The 18,407-nt window shown below is 36.8% G+C and overlaps 1 protein-coding gene across 1 annotated transcript in view; it reads left to right on the top strand.

The window, feature by feature from the left end:
• The window catches only part of LOC107703593 (ankycorbin-like), a 56,465-nt gene that overhangs the window by 17,059 nt on the left and 20,999 nt on the right, over positions 1-18,407 (top strand). Inside the window, exons 3-5 of the mRNA XM_016506280.1 lie at positions 12,210-12,340; positions 16,846-16,934; positions 17,046-17,110. Coding sequence (XP_016361766.1) covers positions 12,210-12,340; positions 16,846-16,934; positions 17,046-17,110 — 285 coding nt within the window. The remainder of the gene's footprint in view (positions 1-12,209; positions 12,341-16,845; positions 16,935-17,045; positions 17,111-18,407) is intronic.

Here is an 18,407-nt window from a genome sequence, read left to right as displayed (position 1 = left end):
GTCAATTTTTACAAAGCTCATCGGTCTGAAAAGCGAGGTGTGCTCTGATTGGCCAGCTATCCAGTGCATTTTGATTGGCCGAATACCTCAAGCGTGTGACGGAAATGTTACGCCCCTTATCATATTGTGATGCCGTGTCCCGGCCGGAGCGATGAGACAAAAACATTAAAACCCATTATAAACTAGGCATTTGTTGCATCCAGTGTGGACATAATTACAGATTATAAAGACTTATACTGTCTTTTTTTCGCGTTGCGTTTCATCGCGCCGCGTAAACATAAAACCATGTCAGCATTTGTGATCGGAGAAATGACAAACAACAAGCGCTACACTACACCCACATCGTGACGTAGACGTGGGGGCATGTTAGAACGAGCCGTTTTAGTTAGGCGTGGTTGACTCTTAACTTTTATAAAGAATATCTCTTTGGATTTGAGACTTTAGTCTTTGCAACTTTACAGATCTTCTTTATGCACCAAGAGCTTGTAACACTTCAAAAAGAAAGGAAAAATTGAAATCGCATCATATGCTCCCTTTAAAAGTAGGCCAACAGCGCCCCCTATGGAATTAAAACTCCTTACCGAACGGGCATTTGAACAGCTGTCGCTGCTGCCACTGCACGTGCTATTACGGTTTACTCTTATCATACACTGAACGTGTCATTCTGTACGTGAATTCTCAGTTTAAATGCAGCGATCCAAAGCAGTGAATCTAATTTCCATTCAGGCAAAACTTTGCTTCCAGAATGAGTCACACTTCTGATTAGTTGTCGACCGATATATCGCCAAGGCCGATATATCGGCTGATATTTGGCATTTTTCAAATATCGGCATCAGCCAATAAGATTTTCTGTTTGGCTGATGCGTTCATGGCGGGACGTTTATTTTGACGGCGTACCGGAAGTTTATTTTGACGGCGCTGAGAACGGCAGCGCCTGAACACACAGTGCTCACCATAGATATGTGTATATATATCTATGGTGCTCACATTCTACCTCTTGTTCGCTGTCGTCGTTAACAGTTCTGTCCACGGACAGAAGTCTGTCTAATAATCAGATAGAACTGTTAAACAAAGGAATTAAAATGTATACAAAAAAGTATCATAACGATTGCTTTTATATTGTTAGTAATAGAAAGGCAAACATAATACTTTCTCGTTTGCCATCAGCATTCAGCAAATATGCATTTATATAATTTAAACAAATCTTTGAATGACTAATGAACATCTAATTTCAAAAACCTTGCAAACTTAGTCGAATCCAGCTGTGAGATTTTATGAAGTGTGCATTTGTATCCTGCATGATCGCGTGTACTCTGCATGATGGTCGATCCGTGCGAATTGAATGCGGACAGGAGGAGAGTTCAGCTTCATTGAGATGTGCGATCGATAAACTTTAAACTAGTGATTTCAAATTATGCTGCGCTTCATGCTTTTGCCCAATATCATATTCATGTCATTTTCACTGTGTGCTGCATGTAAAATGAGTGTTAGTGAAAAATACTTTGTCATTTAAAGTACAAGCATGTTTATTTTACACATTTATTTTTTTAATCCATTTTCAAATTATTTCAAATTTCTTAAATATTAAATAAAATAAATACAATTATATCGGCCACCGGCCACCCTGCTTTCCAAGATATCTGCATCGGCTGTCAAAAAAACAATATCGGTCGACCACTACTTCTGATGTGATCTCATCTAGTGGTCGACCGATATGTGTTTTTTAACAGCTGATGCCGATATCTTGGAAAGCAGGGTGGCCGATATAAAGCCGGTATAATTTTATTTATTTTAATTAATATTCAATAAAATTAAAATCATTTGAAAATGGATTAAAAAAATAAATGTGTAAAATAAACATACTTATACTTTAGATGACAAAGTATTTTTCACAAATAAATAAATATTTAATAAAAATATAATTAAAAAGGAAGTAAACATTGTAAGCAACAGGGCACTCAGTATTCTGGGAAGTTTGTGTGCATTGGGAATAATTTTTTCAAATAAAGCCAAGATAACACTCATTTTACATACAGCACACAGTAAAAATTACATGATGAATATGACAGTGGGCAAATGCATAAAGCGCAGCATAATTTGAAATCACGAGTTTACGATCGCGTGTCTTCAGTGAAGCTGAACTCTCCTCCTGTCAGCATTCAATTCACACGGACCGATCGTCACACAGAGAACACGCGATCATGCAGGATACAAATGCACACTTCACACGATCTCACAGCTGGATTCGACTAAGTTTGCAAGGTTTGTGAAATTATATGTTCATTATTCATTCAAAGATTTGTTTAAATTATATAAAATGCGTATTTGGTTTATGTTTTTACTAAAGCTTTTTTATTCATGACAAATGCTGCACAAGGTCACTGATAATCAGATAATTTGTTGAATTAATGTTTTGATTCATTAAAACTGAATTGCTACTGAAGTTTAAATCAGAGATGCTGATATTTGAAAAATGCCAAATATCGGCCGATATATCGGCCTTGGCGATATATCAGTCGACCACTAATCTAATTGCTAGCACACCCTGAGCACATGTGAGTTAACGTATTCCTCTTATCGTCAAGACATATCGGCATTTTTTTTTTTCATACCGAGCCAGTGCCGATATGTACATTTAAAGCCATTATCGGCCGATTCCGATATCAGTCCTATAATATCGTGCATCACTAGCAGCATTATAATGAACAGATGATGAACAGATAATGGAAAAACAGATGGTCATTTTGAGATTTGCTGAAGATTGTTTTTATTGTTAATAAATCAAGTGTTTTATTGATTAACTTAAGTGGCTTAATCATTAAAATATCCTTTGATAACCAATATGATATCAGTATCCAATACCATTCAAAAGTTTGGGGTCACATTTCTTTGTTCTTTGGAACTTTCTATTCATAAAAGAATCTCAAAAAATGCATCATGGTTTCCTCAAAAATATTTAGCAGCACAAATGTTTTCAACATTGATAATAATAGAGAAGTTTCTTGAGCACCAAATCAGTGTATTAGAATGATATGTAAGAATCTGTAGTCTGCCCCGACCCAGATTCCACTCCACAATATATGTTTGATCATGCTCATTTCCCAAAATGGCTTAATTATTATAGAGAAGAAGAAAGTCAACAGTTATGTTGTTTCTAGACCATTTGGGATGATCACATCCTGAGCAAATGGTGACTAATTGTAGAATGGGAGAGGGTGTGGGACACCGAGAACCACTTCAGACAAAGGGGTGTCAGAACTTAATTAACATACAGACCACAGCTGTTACAACAGGAGCAACTTCATCAACATTAAGGGTAGTAAACTGTAAGTGTATAAAAGGTTTGAGCTTAGGATGTTCGGAGTTCATTCTGACTCCGTTGAACCCAAAGGTACTACATGTACTTTGTCACTGCAATGCTGCAATAAACATCTTCGAGATCTTCAACGTCCTCATCACTTTTTCTTACAGATATCTGAAAGTTTATGTGACACTGAAGACTAAATTAATGGCTGCTGAAAATTCAGCTTTGCCATCACAGGGATAAATTACATTTTAAAATATATTAAAATAGAAAACAGTTATTTTAAATTCTAATATTACAGTGTTTACTGCATTTTTGATCAAATAAATGCAGCCTTGGTGAGCATAAGAGACTTTCTTAAAAAACTTTTTGTACTGACCCCAAACTTTTGAATGGTATTGAGTTGTGCACCCATAGACCTTTTTGGTATCTGGGCATAAGTGTGAAAGCCTAGGATAAGTGCAAAAGTTCAACAAAGTACAATAAACAGCATCAAAGAGCAGAGCGATGGAAAATTGCCATATTTCCTTCATGCAACTTTTTATCTTATTACTTCAAGCGTATGTGGACATTGAAGCTTTTTTTGTGTCATGTGATTATCCATAATGTAATAATAATAATAATAATATGAAAGAGTGATTCTGAGACAAACATTCTCGCACCGAAATGTGCTTTTCCGAGCATTCACCATGCTGGCCTGAGCTTATCATCTTGGGAATCCAAGAAAGAGAAATGGTCCAAATGTTAGCAGTGTGAGTATAATCGTTCAAACAGAGAACACGGCTAGTGCCAGGCTTGAACAGAGACACGTGTGATAAGAGGTCATAGTCTAGCCTGTTCTCAAGGTGCTCGGCTGCTGCTTTCAAATTTGAGAAGCCATTAGTTTGAAAGCCAACGGCTGGTTCACATGGCCTGATGTGATACATGACAATTTGATCCATTTGGCTTATGTACAGGTACAGGCAGTATGAATCCATTGTTACGTTCTTTTGCATGAATCAAAGAAAAGTCTCATGTTTGATTTAGCATTAGGGCCTAGCGAACTGAAAATATTCAGCATGACATGTCAAGTACAAGGGTCACAACTTGGTAACACACCTATATTGTTTTTCCGGTGGGCAAGGAAGTAAAATTATCTACCATTTATTTTACTGGTGGGAGGTATATCAGTTAGGGATGCACCAATACCACTTTTTTCAGAACGAGTCCGATACTGATACTTTCATTTTTGGTACTCGCCGATACCGATACCTGTATTTTCACAGCATTTGTAATTTTTTTTTTAAATATTGGGTACAGAAAGAAAATAATAGTAATAATAATAATATGAATCATGTTAGTTGGCTTCATTTAGCAAACAGATATTACCTTTTATTTCCACACTTAATTATACCTGTTAAAATGTATTGTATAAGCTTTTGTTACTTTCACTGTTCATTTTAATGGCACATTAGAGCTGCTCCATTGCAGCAGCTCAATACTGTAATCACAAAACGTTTTCCAAAAATAATGCAGGGAACCACTCGTTATACATCTTGTTATACTCTGACTCTCTGTCTCTGTCTCTCTCTCTCTCTCTCTCTCTCGCTCTCCTTACCATCAAATAACTTTAGTAACTTGTGCATTGTTTTACTTACTTGCTTTTGACATATCCGACCGAACTACAAACTTTCCAGTGATGTCTGTGAGATATTCACTCGACAAGCTCGCGCATCTTTGCAGCCGCACGCTTAATCCACTCAGCGCACTCTTCTTATCAGCTCAGGCACATCCGCTATAGAGGCGTGAATATTGAATATTTAACATTATATTAATTACTTACATGTACTTCATAGACATCCTTAATCTCTAATAACTCCATTCTACTATCTGATGTTCTGTTTTCAGTGTTTGTTTTTCTGGACACAGCTCTATTCACACGCTGTTTGGTATCGGCTTTTGGTATCGGGGCATTTTTACGAGTACAGGAGCGCAGTATCGGGCCCGATACCGATACCAGTATCGGTATCGATGCATCCCTAATATCAGTGTATGAGCACTCAAAGACAGAGAGATTATACAATGTGCTAGAGAAATATGCCTAATGTTTATTTATTCTTAACGTCTAAATAATGAAATTGCCATGTTCTTCCCTACTTCGTTAACTGCATATGTTTATGAGCAGATAACACAAATTCAACTTGAAAACCGTTTGATCTAAACCACTTGTCTTGCCTCTGGCTCTAAATATTGCATGGCTGAAGAGGACCTTTATCAGATAAAAGTTAAATGCTTACACTGAGCGATGGGTGGAGGTTATTTTTGTGCCATATGTCCCTGGTTATTTAGTCCAACAGGCCCTTTTGAGATAATGTTAAGTGTTTCCTGTTTTTGCAAAGGCCCACCATGACAAAAAAAGAGATCTCCAGGCTGTTGCTAGTTGTTTAAAGATTCTTTTGGAGGTTTATGTAGATTTTCACATCTTTTTATTGCTAAAGAGTCTTGTGTTTGTTCTTTCATTCCCACTTAACAGTGGATTAAAAGCTTATTATCATATCAGTTTTGGCAATAGACTGACAGTGATGTTTGTTCTGTGCAGTCCTTTGCAATACCAGTATAATGCCAGTCATGTCATCTTATATCCCTGCTCGTATTTTTATTTTAAAGGGGTCATATGACGTTGCTAAAAAGAACGTTATATTGTGTATTTGGTGTAATGCAATGTGTTTATGCGGTTTTAGGTTGAAAAAACACATTATTTTCCACATAATGTACATTATTGTTGCGCCTCTATGCCCCGCCTTTCTGAAACGCGTCGATTTTTACAAAGCTCATCATTCTGAAAGGCGAGGTGTACGCTGATTGGCCAGCTATCAACGACAAACAACAAGCGCTACTCGCGTTTGAATCATCAGTGGCAAATTCTTTAAATATAAAAATGTACTTACAGGCTGTGAGTCAGAAGCGCCAGACTGTCCTTGCAAAGTTGGAACTGCCCCACTTTATAGAACAGCCTTTGAGCACAGACCCATTGTAGGCTAGTCTGCAGGTTCAGGAAACAGTCCTCCATAAAATGCGTCACACAGCGTCACACACTGCGGCCTAGAGTGAGCGGAGGCCAGCGGCTAGAGTGAGCGGCGGCGGGCGGGCTTGAGAACGGCGCGGCCGGCGGATTTGACGAAGGATTGGCCGGCAGGCTTGCGGCAACCACATGTGACGACCCCGGGCTGGACTCCGCTTCATCCACGGAGAAAGCCGATCCAGCGATCCACAGTGCGAAGTTGATGTATTCCCTCAGCGACCAGCACGGATCAGCTCTAGGCATGACGAAGCAGATATCGTCCTCTTTTGGAAGGCCAAACAAAGTAGTTTCGCTTTCACAACAAAACACACAGTGCCTTCACAACATGGCGGCGGCGGCAACAACAATACTACAGCAAGAATAGAAGTTACGCCTTCTTTCTTTGCGTGAACATTTGGGTGGTGTTATGCAAATCTTGTCACACTGTGACGTAGACATGTGGGGGTGTGTTTAAACGAGGCGTTTTAGGAGGGCGTGGACAAGTCTTAACTTTTATAAAGAATATCTCTTTGGATTTGAGACTTTAGTCTTTGCAACTTTACAGATCTTCTTTATGCACCAAGAGCTTGTAACACTCCAAAGAGAAAGGAAAAATTGAAATCGCATCATATGACCCCTTTAAATGCTATGCATCCTCTTCAATAGGGCTGTGTATCACCAGCAAAGTCACGATATGATACGTATCATGATACAGAGGCCACGATACGATACATATCACGATACATGACTGCACTGAATTTCACCTCAGCAGAATTTAATAAAACAGCTGTTTATTAAACACTATAGTGCCATGGAGATCGCAAAACTGCAAGCTAACCGCTGTTTAGAAACCTCGCACTTTTCTACTCAATTTTAAACGTTGTAAAATTTTAAACAAATTAAGTGCGGTCCACTGTTGCACACGTGCCACAATATCGATACAGGGCCAGCTATATCGATACTCGTATCGTCAAATCTCTGTGATGATACATCGTCGTATCGATATTTTGAACACAGCACTACTGTTCAAGCATTAAATTTTTTTTTATTTGTGCACCATTCCTCTGCCTTTCCAGAAGCTGTTTTTTTTTTTTTTTTCAGATATTGCATGCATATTTTTACTTTATTTAAAGAAGTAACCAATCCAACGTCTAGTTGACATTTGAGGCTTAATACTATAGAAAAGCAATAAAAGTTTTTCAGTTAGTGTTTTCAGCTTGTTTATTTTCATATAAAAATATGGCATGCAGTTGGTTCAAACTGGTAAACATCATTCAGTGTAAATTGTGATCGCAATTACAATTTCAAGGGAATAATAAACAATTATGATTTTTGTCATCATTACGCAGCCCTACTTGATGTTAATATTTTTGTCCTATCTATAATTTATTTAAAAATATATAAAAAATGCAAATCATGTTAAATTCTTTCCAATCAAAAGTGACAGATTTTTTTTGTAACAATATGAAAGTCTTTACTTTTTCATATAAATGCTGATAATAATAATAATAATAATAATTATAAGAAATGTTTCTTAAACACCAAATCAGCATATTAGATTGAGTTCTGAAGGATCATGTGACACTGAAGACTAAAGTAATGGCTGCTGAAAATGCAGCTTTGCCATCACAGGAATTAATTCCATTTTAAGTTATTAAAATAGAAAACTCAAACTTTAAAATTAGCATTTACAAATTTAAAAAGCAAATTAGGAGTTTATTGAGGCAAAAGTCTTTTGAAAAGGACAGTTTTTTTTAACCTAACATGAATACAAAGAGTATATTTCTAAGGATGAAACACATTTTAAACTAGATTTTTATTGTGAAAACACTCTGACATGTCATTGAGTATTAGTAACCCAATATTCCAAAATTCAGCTTGGATGTGGTAATAATATGTGTCATACAAACTTTTCAGGGAGTTTCAACTGTTCATAAATTTCATTACCATTGTCAAAAACGGTTTGTTATTCTCTTTTTTGCTGTATACATTCTTTTCAACTGGAATTTCTGTTCTTACTAGGAAGAAAAAAACTAAAAAACAAAATAAACAAGTATCTCAGAACAAAATGTACGTATGATGCTGTTTTTTCTCCAACATGAGAGGGAATATTATAGACCCATATTGATTTTCTCAGCATGCCTGTTTTGAAATGTAGTATCAGTCAGTGTGTTCTGAAGTACACTGCTAATGATGTTTGAGCGCCCTGGGAATACCAGGAGGCTAATTCAGACTGTTTCTTTACAAATGTCATCTGTTTCTTTTATAAATGTTCTTTATTTTGTTTCATGAGTTGATTTTAAATAGCATCAGCTGATTGCAGATAGTAGGCCAAAGTCCCAAAAAAACGCTCCCAAAAATAGTGCTGGGTTAACTGTGGATCGTGTAATGTTACACTGCATTTTAAAAATAGTGACAGATTTAAGCAGTGGCCTCTGCATTTCACCGTCTGACCTCTGCTGTCTGCTTTCAGCTTACTGCCTATACTACATTTAGAGCAATTGCATTCCGGTTCATTCAGAACTCTTCAAGTTTTTAGTATCTGTGGACTTCTCCAAATGATTTCCTGCATTGATAACTTCAAAAGGGTTATCCTCAAACAGTTGCTCTGATTAATACGTTCAGCATTAGGCATTGTTTCACTGTTGTGCACAGCTACAAAGACTAGGTTTGTCTGCATTTGAATCTCAGCTGTGAATAAGCCCTTGTTAGGAAACAGTTTCATCCGTTCCTGTGGTGCCTGAGAGGTTTCAGAAGAACTGGAAGGAAATAATGTGATTCATGCCACAGGCGTTTCATTCCTTTTGATGCCTGTAAATTCTAGGTGAAATTTTATTCAGGTGACGTCATCCGTTGTTTCATATGATTGTTTTTCTTTTTGACCTCACTGATTTTGATGGAAATTGTTGGTTTGTATGGATTCACAAGTGTCAATAGCAGTCAGTCTTCACATTTACAAAGGGCTGTTATGCAATACCACAATGCAATGATACAGTATGAGTAATTGTGACTGGTAGGTTGTTAACTTACAGCTCAAGCAGGCAGCAATATGTACAGACTTTAGCGCCCCCTGTAAATAATTGCCAGTGTATCTTTCTTGTTAGATTTAATGCATTGCCAACTAGGGCTGTGCGATTTGGGGGAAAATATCAAATTGGGATTTTTTTGACAGATATTGTGATTGCGATTTGATTTGCGATTTTAAATTTGCAAAGTCAAGCTTCAGCTCAATATTGTCAATAATGTGCAGCACAGTATGGGTATCATTACCCTGCTGAAAAAAACAATAGAAACCATCACAGAAATTCTTATAGTTTCCATTAAACCATTACAAAATTCCTTTTTGTTTTGGGCATTATTCTAATAGGAATTACTGTTGTTCTATTGGTTGCCATCTGCCAGATTACATCCCACCAATAGAATCCACCAAATAGACACCATTATAGTTTACATTAAAACCAATACAATAGGCTTTGCGATTAGGAAATCGCAACGTCTCAAATCGCGATTTCGATTCGATTTCGATTAATCGCACAGCCCTATTGCCAACCCTTATTTGAATCATATAGCTTGAGATGCAAAGGCTGATCCCATGGCTTTTGGTGTCATTGCATCATTCTTTCATGCTGGAAGTTTGGAGGAGGCGTATATTTTATTCCTCTTTTAGTCATACTAAGAGCGGCTTCTCTGATTGATCTGAGCTCTTTCATCTTTCTCTCCTCAACCTCTCTTTTAGCGTGTAAGCTCTTTCAACATGCTCTCTCATTTGTCCAAAGGCAAGTAACTCATGTTCTTTTAGTTTGACTCATAAGTATACATTTTTCAAAGGTCATGGGTGAAGACAAATGGGAAAAGCTGGTTGATTTCCATTAGGGTCTGCTAAAGAGAGGAAAAACTGTTTGCCAATATCAATCATGAACTTGAAATATTTGCTCTTTTATAACACTGACAAAGTTATTTCCAGTTCACAGACATTTTTTTTAACTAAGACCAGATTTGCTCCATCTATTAAAGAGGAAAATGAAATGGTGTTTGAACAGCTCCCATAACCCTTGTTTCTGGGCTGAAGAAATCACTTTATGGGAACACTTACAAAACCGCACAAGTCCCTTGTTTCTGCAGTCGTTCAAGTCTTTATCATATAGGCTATACACAGTGTGGCCCAAAAGTCTGAGGCCACCAGTGAAAATTGTTCTTTTTTTGCTAGTTTTTACATTGAATTTTTTTTTTATTACAAATTATTATAACTGGGTTTACAATCTTATCTTTTTGATGAAAAAAAAATATTGAATCTTCAATCTCAAGATTGGTCTTTTAGTCTATGATGTTTTCTGAACTAAACTTCACTAAACATTATTTGTAATTTCAGGACTTGCAAAATCGCTAGCCCGACATCCCGGGGCTATTATGTTTTCCAGTCGGGCTACCAAAATGTATCACCGCCCTGCCCGACAGGCTATCTTGAACAGTGATATAAAATTCCTTCCTTGATTTGCATTGTTCACTAGCTTGTAGGGGTAAAACGGATCATAGTTGATAGTTTGCACGTGTTTCTAAGTCTTGCCGATTTAAACATTCAAGTGTTTTAAACCATTCACGTGCATTCGGAGGCGCGCACTCATTCAAAGCGCGCACAGAGAGCCGCGTTTCAGACAATGCGCGTACACAGAATTGATTCCTCTTTCGCAAATCCTTGCATCTGAATGAACACACACACACAAAATTATCTCAAAATAACTGTCTCGGCAAGTATTCTCGTAAACACAGTCGGTTATGTCTTAAGTGAACGTAAACCGTGGTGAAGGAAATCTCAAAGTGCATCATTATATTGGATCCGTGCATTCGGTCTTAAAGGGGCAGCAGCCTATAAATAACTGCTGTTCCATAAGCGCCACCTGCTGTCAGAGAGTGACATTTGCATCTCATTCACAGAGACCATTCTGTTTTTGCTTCAAATTTCGAAATTATACAATCTAAATGCAATCTAAATAACATGCATTTAGCATCTTTGTTTGGATCATGATTAAAATGCAGTGGTTGCCTCTGATTTTAAATGGAAAAAGCACAGCCAAAGCCTTAGTTTGTTTATATGAAGATATTTGTTTTATTTGTATGATTTAATTATTTGATTTTGGATTTGTTTAAAAATTTAAAGTTAGTTTTATTATTTGACATATTTCAATTTCACAAAGAAATGTGCAGCATTTTGTTGGAGAAATAATAAAAGGACACCTTTTCATTTATAATTTGTCTTAAATCTCATTTTGTTAAAAAGAAAAATTGTGAGAAAATTGTATTGTGAAATCAGTATCGTGAACGCATCGTGAGTTGAGTGAATCGTTACATACCTATATGCTGCTAGTTTTTGCTGTGGTATCAAAGAAGTATTTTGTTATTTAAATAATAAAGAACCATATTTTTTTGCTCATCTGCAAAATGAGCCGATCTGTTGCTCAAAATCTGATATGTTAATGCAATATGATCCGAGCCATGGGTTTTGTGATCCATTGCACCCCTACTCTCTTGACTTGTTATTTGAAGAAAAAAGCGATCGCTTAAGTTTTTAATCATGCTGATTTGTCCGCAGTGAAGTTCAGACGATGTCTTTTTTTTTTTTTTCGGGCTACTTAAATTCATTTTGGGCTACCAAAATCTGAAGAATGTCTGCCCGAAGGGCTACCAGTTATTTTTAAATTTTGCGAGCCCTGAATATGCCTCTCTCATTCAATAATTGCAGTAAGCTTTGTGCTTTGTTACTTGTGAAATTCAAATCATATATTGTCAAAAGCTGATTTTGCAGTCCTTCATCTATGAGCTGTGTGCATGTTTTAAATGTTTTTCCTTTTCTTCCTTTTTTTTCTCTAGGCCCATGAATGGAACAAGAATGATGAGCGTCTACTCAGTGCAGTAGAGCATGGAGAAGCAGATAAAGTCACATCCCTCCTGTCGAAGAAAGGAACCTGTCCCACCAAGCTCGACAGTGAGGGCAAGTCTGCGTGAGTACTGGAACTGATATTGCTCTCATTCGATTTAGACATTGACTGCTCTAATTGTGACTTCAGCAGTGTTTCGAGAGTATTTCTAGACTATTTCTTCTGCAGTCCACTTGAGAAGTGCATAAAAATGAATTTGTATGTTTGTTGTTTACACTCCAGCTGAGGGAGAGATGCAAATCTTTAGCTTTTTTTGCATCCATTCATTAGAGTGTTTATTTAGCTGTAGAAATTATAATTTAAACCCCAATTTTCCCTTATTTACCGTAACAGGCACACAGATGTTCAGAAGTGAATGCTCGATTTGTTTATGCAACTCATCCAGGTTTAAAATCATGCGACACACATTTGAACCAACAATGACTTAAACACTTGAAATCCTGTAAAAATGAAATCAGAGCTTAGCTTTTCTGATTTTTTTGTTTAGCAACTTTGTGTCGTTTTGCTTGGAAGTCATAGAAAGGACACTTAAATATATGTTAGACTAGTTAAAGAAGTTTGAAAGCTTTGTTTCTTTGTTTTGGCAGAGATTAATAGGATTTTTAAATTTTTTTTATTGGGAGTCTCAACCCGAGTAATTACATGCTTGTGTCTACATTTTTGGGGAAAAATATACATGTTTTGAGATGATGTGGACAGATTTATTGTGTTTGTGAAAATAACAGGAAATTTAAATCCACCACAAAGGAATTTGTTCTTCACATTTTTAGAGCCTGACATCGTAAGTTCAACATTAAATATTCCTAATGCAAAACTTAGATTTTTTTTTTTTTTTGTTTATTTTAAGTTTTAGTTTTCTGATGCAGAGCTCAGTACTGTCCGTTACTATCTGGTTGCTAGGGCATTGATAGAGTGATCTGAGTGACTTCATAAATATAGAGACTGGAGGCTTAAATATAAATTCACAACAAAAATGCTCAGATGTATAGAATTATATTGTGATGAAAATGTGCACAGGGATTTTGACCACAATATTAGTGCGAGTTTCCTAGTTTATAAGACTGTCTGATGTAGCCTAATGCATGAGAAGAAAACTCTCATGTTAGATGGAATAAAATGTAATTATTAACATGTCTTTAAAACATCAGTTATAAAGAAAGAATTAGCAACATTCCTACGTACAGCACAGCAGAGGTGAATGAGCTACAGTGAATGCAGAGAAAAGATCTTGCTCTCTTCACTCTGTAAGTAATGAACTCAGACACTGCTGACCTGAATGAGTCTCCAGTGTCCTGCGTTATGATGGCTCGAGTCGAAGCGCTCTCATAGGCTCACAATAAATCCTTATCTGCCCGTTCGAGGAGTTCATTGTGTTTGAGTGCTTGCTTGTGCTCCAGAGGGTTCATGAGCCAGAGAGGCACTTGCAGAACACAGAGACTTGCTTTATTTCCAAACCGTCACAGTCGCCATGGAGATATAATTTCCTGATAATGAAGAGTCGGACACAAGACCCTGTGCGATTTGGTAATCATATGCTATTTACCTTGAAAATGACTGTGAGAGAGTTCTTGATCATATTTATTACAAAACCACGAGACAAATGCTGCAGCAAAAGTGTTACCACTACTTTTCAGGGTTAAAAGAAACCAAATCTCCTCTCTACCTTGTCGAGAATGCAGTGACTTGAACATTTAATTAAATATAAGGATGCCAGTGATTAGGATTCATCATTTTAAAACTTTACTCTTTAAAAGAAAGTTTTTATTTTTTAAAAGTTCACTCAAAAATTGAAATTTTGTCATCATTTTTTCACCCACATATTATTTTAAATCTGTATGACCTTCTGTGGAACATAAAAGAAGAGATTTTGAGAAATATCCTTTTCCCATACAATACAAGTCAGTGGTAACCAAAAATGTTTGGTTGCCAACTTTCTTCAAAATATCATCTTTTGTGTTCCACAGAAGAATTGCCATACGGTGATGGCTTTCTTTCGTCTGCATAATTAAAAAAGAAAATAATGACAATTTTCATTTTTGTGTGAACTGTCCCTTTATATGTTGTGTTTCAGACCAATTTAAAAGCACCAATGATACAAAATGTTTAATTCTTCCAAAAACAGTGTAGTTTTTCCTGGACTGACCTTTAATAGAATTAGAGTGATGTATATTATTCTTAAATTGCCATATTTGAATATTTTAAGTTCTTGGTTTGTTCATTTAAAGGTCAGACCCATGTAACTGCCGTGAGTGACATAATTACCAAGGTCATTATCAGGACATCTTGTGTAGCTTTAGCTCTTAGCTTTATTCCTGCCCAAAAGAGAGATCCCAGTGCATCTTGATCCTTATCTTCCAGATAGATTGTAATCAATTTCTTGTAGATTAATTAGTGTTTTCTCAAGTTTGTCCTCCAAAGAGCCAATTAATGAAGAGATGGTAGATATCAAACCAACATGATTCAGTGGAAGCTATTTATTAAGCGATAGAGAACACTGAACTTTTTAATCACAAGGAAAGTTTTCACTTTTCCAGTTTTCTGTGCCCTCAGGTCAGAGATTTCATGACTAATGAAGGATTTAAAGGAGTAGTTCACGCACACATGAATATTTATTCCTCCTCAGCTAGGTTTCCAACAATGTCTTTTAATGTGAATTTTGGGATGTTATTACTAATTTTATTTTTTATTTAATTTTGGTTAAAATTGGATGGAAACACCAAGATGCAAATAACACCTCCAAAATGTGTGCTAATATGTGCATGCTGTACATTATCGGTCAAATGTTTGGGTCTATTTTCTGAAAGAAATGTTCTTTTCTTGAGCAAGGATGCATAAAATTGACTTACTAACTTTTTAAAATTGACACTGTTAATGGCTGCTTTGTGCTTGACTTGCTACACAGAATGAAAAGGATTGATCTAATGTCGCTCATTCACACTAGAATGCTTTACAATTGCCTTAGGACAAGCATATATGTTGAGCATGTCTTTGACCTACCTCTGAAATCAAAGAGCCCTCTATTTACTGCATGTAGTTTACAGACAAGTTGTACATGGTGTAAAAACTAGGGATGGCACGATACCACTTTTTCAGAACCGATCCCAAACCGATCCCAAAAATTCTGAGTATCGCCCGATAACGATATCAGTCCGATACCAGTGCAGTTTTTTTTTTTTAAATCAGTGTAGAATTTCTATACCTCAATATGTGTTGAACTGATCATCACTCTTTTGTGTTACACACAATCTACTAAATATAGACAACTTTCTTATAAAGAAAAAATAACAAAAGGAAAAAAAAAATATAATAATAATCTATGACAAAAACACTATTATAAACTAGGTCACATATAGACAACTTCATTGTAAAGAAAAACAACAAATGACTAAATATATAATCATAATCTATGACAAAAATACAACTATAAACTAGGTTAGTGGATATTTCAGTAGCAAAAGTTACTCTAGAAAAATCATGAGTGCACAATAATTTTATAAAATCGAAACTTTTATTGAAAAAAATGTGTTGGACTAAATCTGGTAAAATGTTACACTCTTTGTATGGTTGTAAAATACATTCATAAAAAAAGTAATATATTTATATATAAATATAAAGGGCCTACTATAAAATGAAAAGACATTTCTTTTAAATGTATAGCACAGTAATGAGGCAGCAACATATGATAGATAAGACGAACAAGAAAGGCTATTAATAATTAACTAATAATCTGTCATTAATAATTAACTAATAATCTGTCATTGTGCAAAAGTATTATGATAAGAAAGCCTCCAATACAGAGCGGCACAAAGCGATTATGCACATCCCGTGCGCAGAATGATGCGCTTGAAGCAACACGGAATCACAGCACGCAGGCACAGCGCTCTGCATAGAAAAGTTCAAAGCAAAAAGGGAAGAGACATTGATGCATAGTGTATTAAATATATCGCCGATAGTTTATTTAGCCTATTCTTTTAACAGTTTTAAATCTAAGGTTTTGTGCTCGTGAAGAACAATTCATAGTGCTCTCTACTCCAGTGTTATGATCTCTAACACGGTAGAAATGAACACGATTTAGAAACAAAACGAAACTCCAGCAAGATAAAAGCCTTTTATGCAAAACCATTTATCTTTATTTACAGATCAAGTATAATATTAGGAACATTAAATCAGCTTGGAGTGAGCTTCATTGTCTTGTCTGTAGACAGCCGCAGCAGGGAGAAGATTTTGTGTCAACTTGACTTAAATATTCATCTGTACCTCACATTAAACTGTGGAACAGCTTCAGAACACTTGGAATATAGTGCATGAAAACTTTATGGTGCTTTATGATGTTTTTGTGGCTTTCGTGGGGCTTAACAATAACACGATAGTATACGCAGAATCTCGGATTTGGATCGTTCTCATCTGACCGATACCCCTATCCAGCAGAAAATGCCAGTATCGGAGCAATACCGATACTGAATATCGAATCGGCGCACCCCTAGTAAAAACTGACCAAATGTGAGAGACATGGCTAATGTGCAACTAAAATTAAGTGTTCAAGCCCCCCCCCTTTCCTTCTTTCTCAGTCTGCATGTAGCAGCCACACGAGGTCAAGCTGAGTGCCTTGCTGTCATCCTGGCTCACGGGGCTGATGTTTCTCTGCAGGACGCTTCAGGTTGGTTACAACTAGATTAACGTTTTTTTTTGCATTATTTTTATGTTACATCAGTAACACATCATGAATAAAATGTAAATAACAAGTGTTGTTTTCTCCTCTTCATATCAGGGTTTACTGCTTTGCACCTTGCTGCCAAAAACAACCATGCCGAATGTGCCAAAAAGTTGCTTCAGGTAATGTTTTTGATCGATTGTGAATCATAGACTGAGAGTTCAATGTTCGCACACAGATGGAGTGAATGCTACTGGGAACAACAGCCACGTCTGTTGCCATGCAGTGTGTGCCAGCTAAACAAAAGAAGCAAATTTTGTTCTGCAGTTCGTAAACTAGCAAATTCCACGGCTTCCCTCTGTGAGCTTGGAGAGTGTTGCATGTTTGGATGTGTGTGGGCAGCTTGGCATGTTCGAAGACTCTGCCCGGTCTGGTGAAGCGCCGGTTACATTATCTAGCATCTCTTTTTATCATCATGGACAACTCATTCTCTGTTCCATGTGATTCTACCAGAGCTGCACAGATCTGAAATATCCACAGCCTGTCAGCTCTGTTCACTAATGGGTACCAGTATTGGCTTTGCCAGTATAGATTAAAGGGGTCATATGATGTTGCTAAAAAGAACATTATTTGGTGTAATGAAATGTTTATGCGGTTTAAGGTTAAAAAAACACATTATTTTCCACATATTGTACATTATTGTTTCTCTTCTATGCCCCGCCTTTCTGAAACGCGTCGATTTTTACAAAACTCATCGGTCTGTAAAGTGAGGTGTGCTCTGATTGGCCAGCTAACTAGTGCGTTGTGATTGGCCGAATTCCTCAAGCATGTGACAGAAATGTTACACCCCTTACCATACTGTGATGGTGTGTCCCGGAGCGACGAGACAAAACCCAATAAAATCCATTACAAACGAGGCATTTGTAGCAACTAGTGGGGACATAATTACGGATTATAATGACTTGTACTGTCTTTTTACGAGTTGCGTTGCATCGCGCCGCATAAACATAAAACCATGCCTGCATTTGTGATCGGAGAAATGACAAACAACAATCGCTACTCTACACTGCTCAAAACTCGTGTTTGAACGTCAGTGGCAAATACTTTAAATATGAAAACATACTTACAGGCTGTGAGTCAGAACAGCCGGCATTGTAGTCTACTCTACCAGGATCAAGAAACAGTCCTCCATAAAATGCGCTGCACACATCTGAATATTTGGGTTGAACTGTTCTGGAACAGTGTTGTAAATACAACTTAACCACTGATTTCTAGTCGTGTACTCTTTTGGAAGGCCAAACAAAGTATTTTCGCTTTCGCAACGAAACACACAGGTCTTCACAACATGGCAGCGGCGGTGACAGCAACAATAAAGTTACGCCTTCTTTCTTTGCGTGAACCTTTGGGCAGCGTTATGCAAACCTTCCCACATAGTGAGGTAGACATGTGGGGGCGTGTTAGAATGAGCCGTTTTAGGTA

Source organism: Sinocyclocheilus anshuiensis, unplaced genomic scaffold, assembly GCF_001515605.1.
Source record: "Sinocyclocheilus anshuiensis isolate Anshui unplaced genomic scaffold, SAMN03320099.WGS_v1.1 scaffold330, whole genome shotgun sequence".
Lineage (NCBI taxonomy): Eukaryota > Metazoa > Chordata > Actinopteri > Cypriniformes > Cyprinidae > Sinocyclocheilus > Sinocyclocheilus anshuiensis.
The sequence above is the reverse complement of the archived record's forward strand: the minus strand, read 5'-3'. Positions and strand labels throughout refer to the sequence as shown.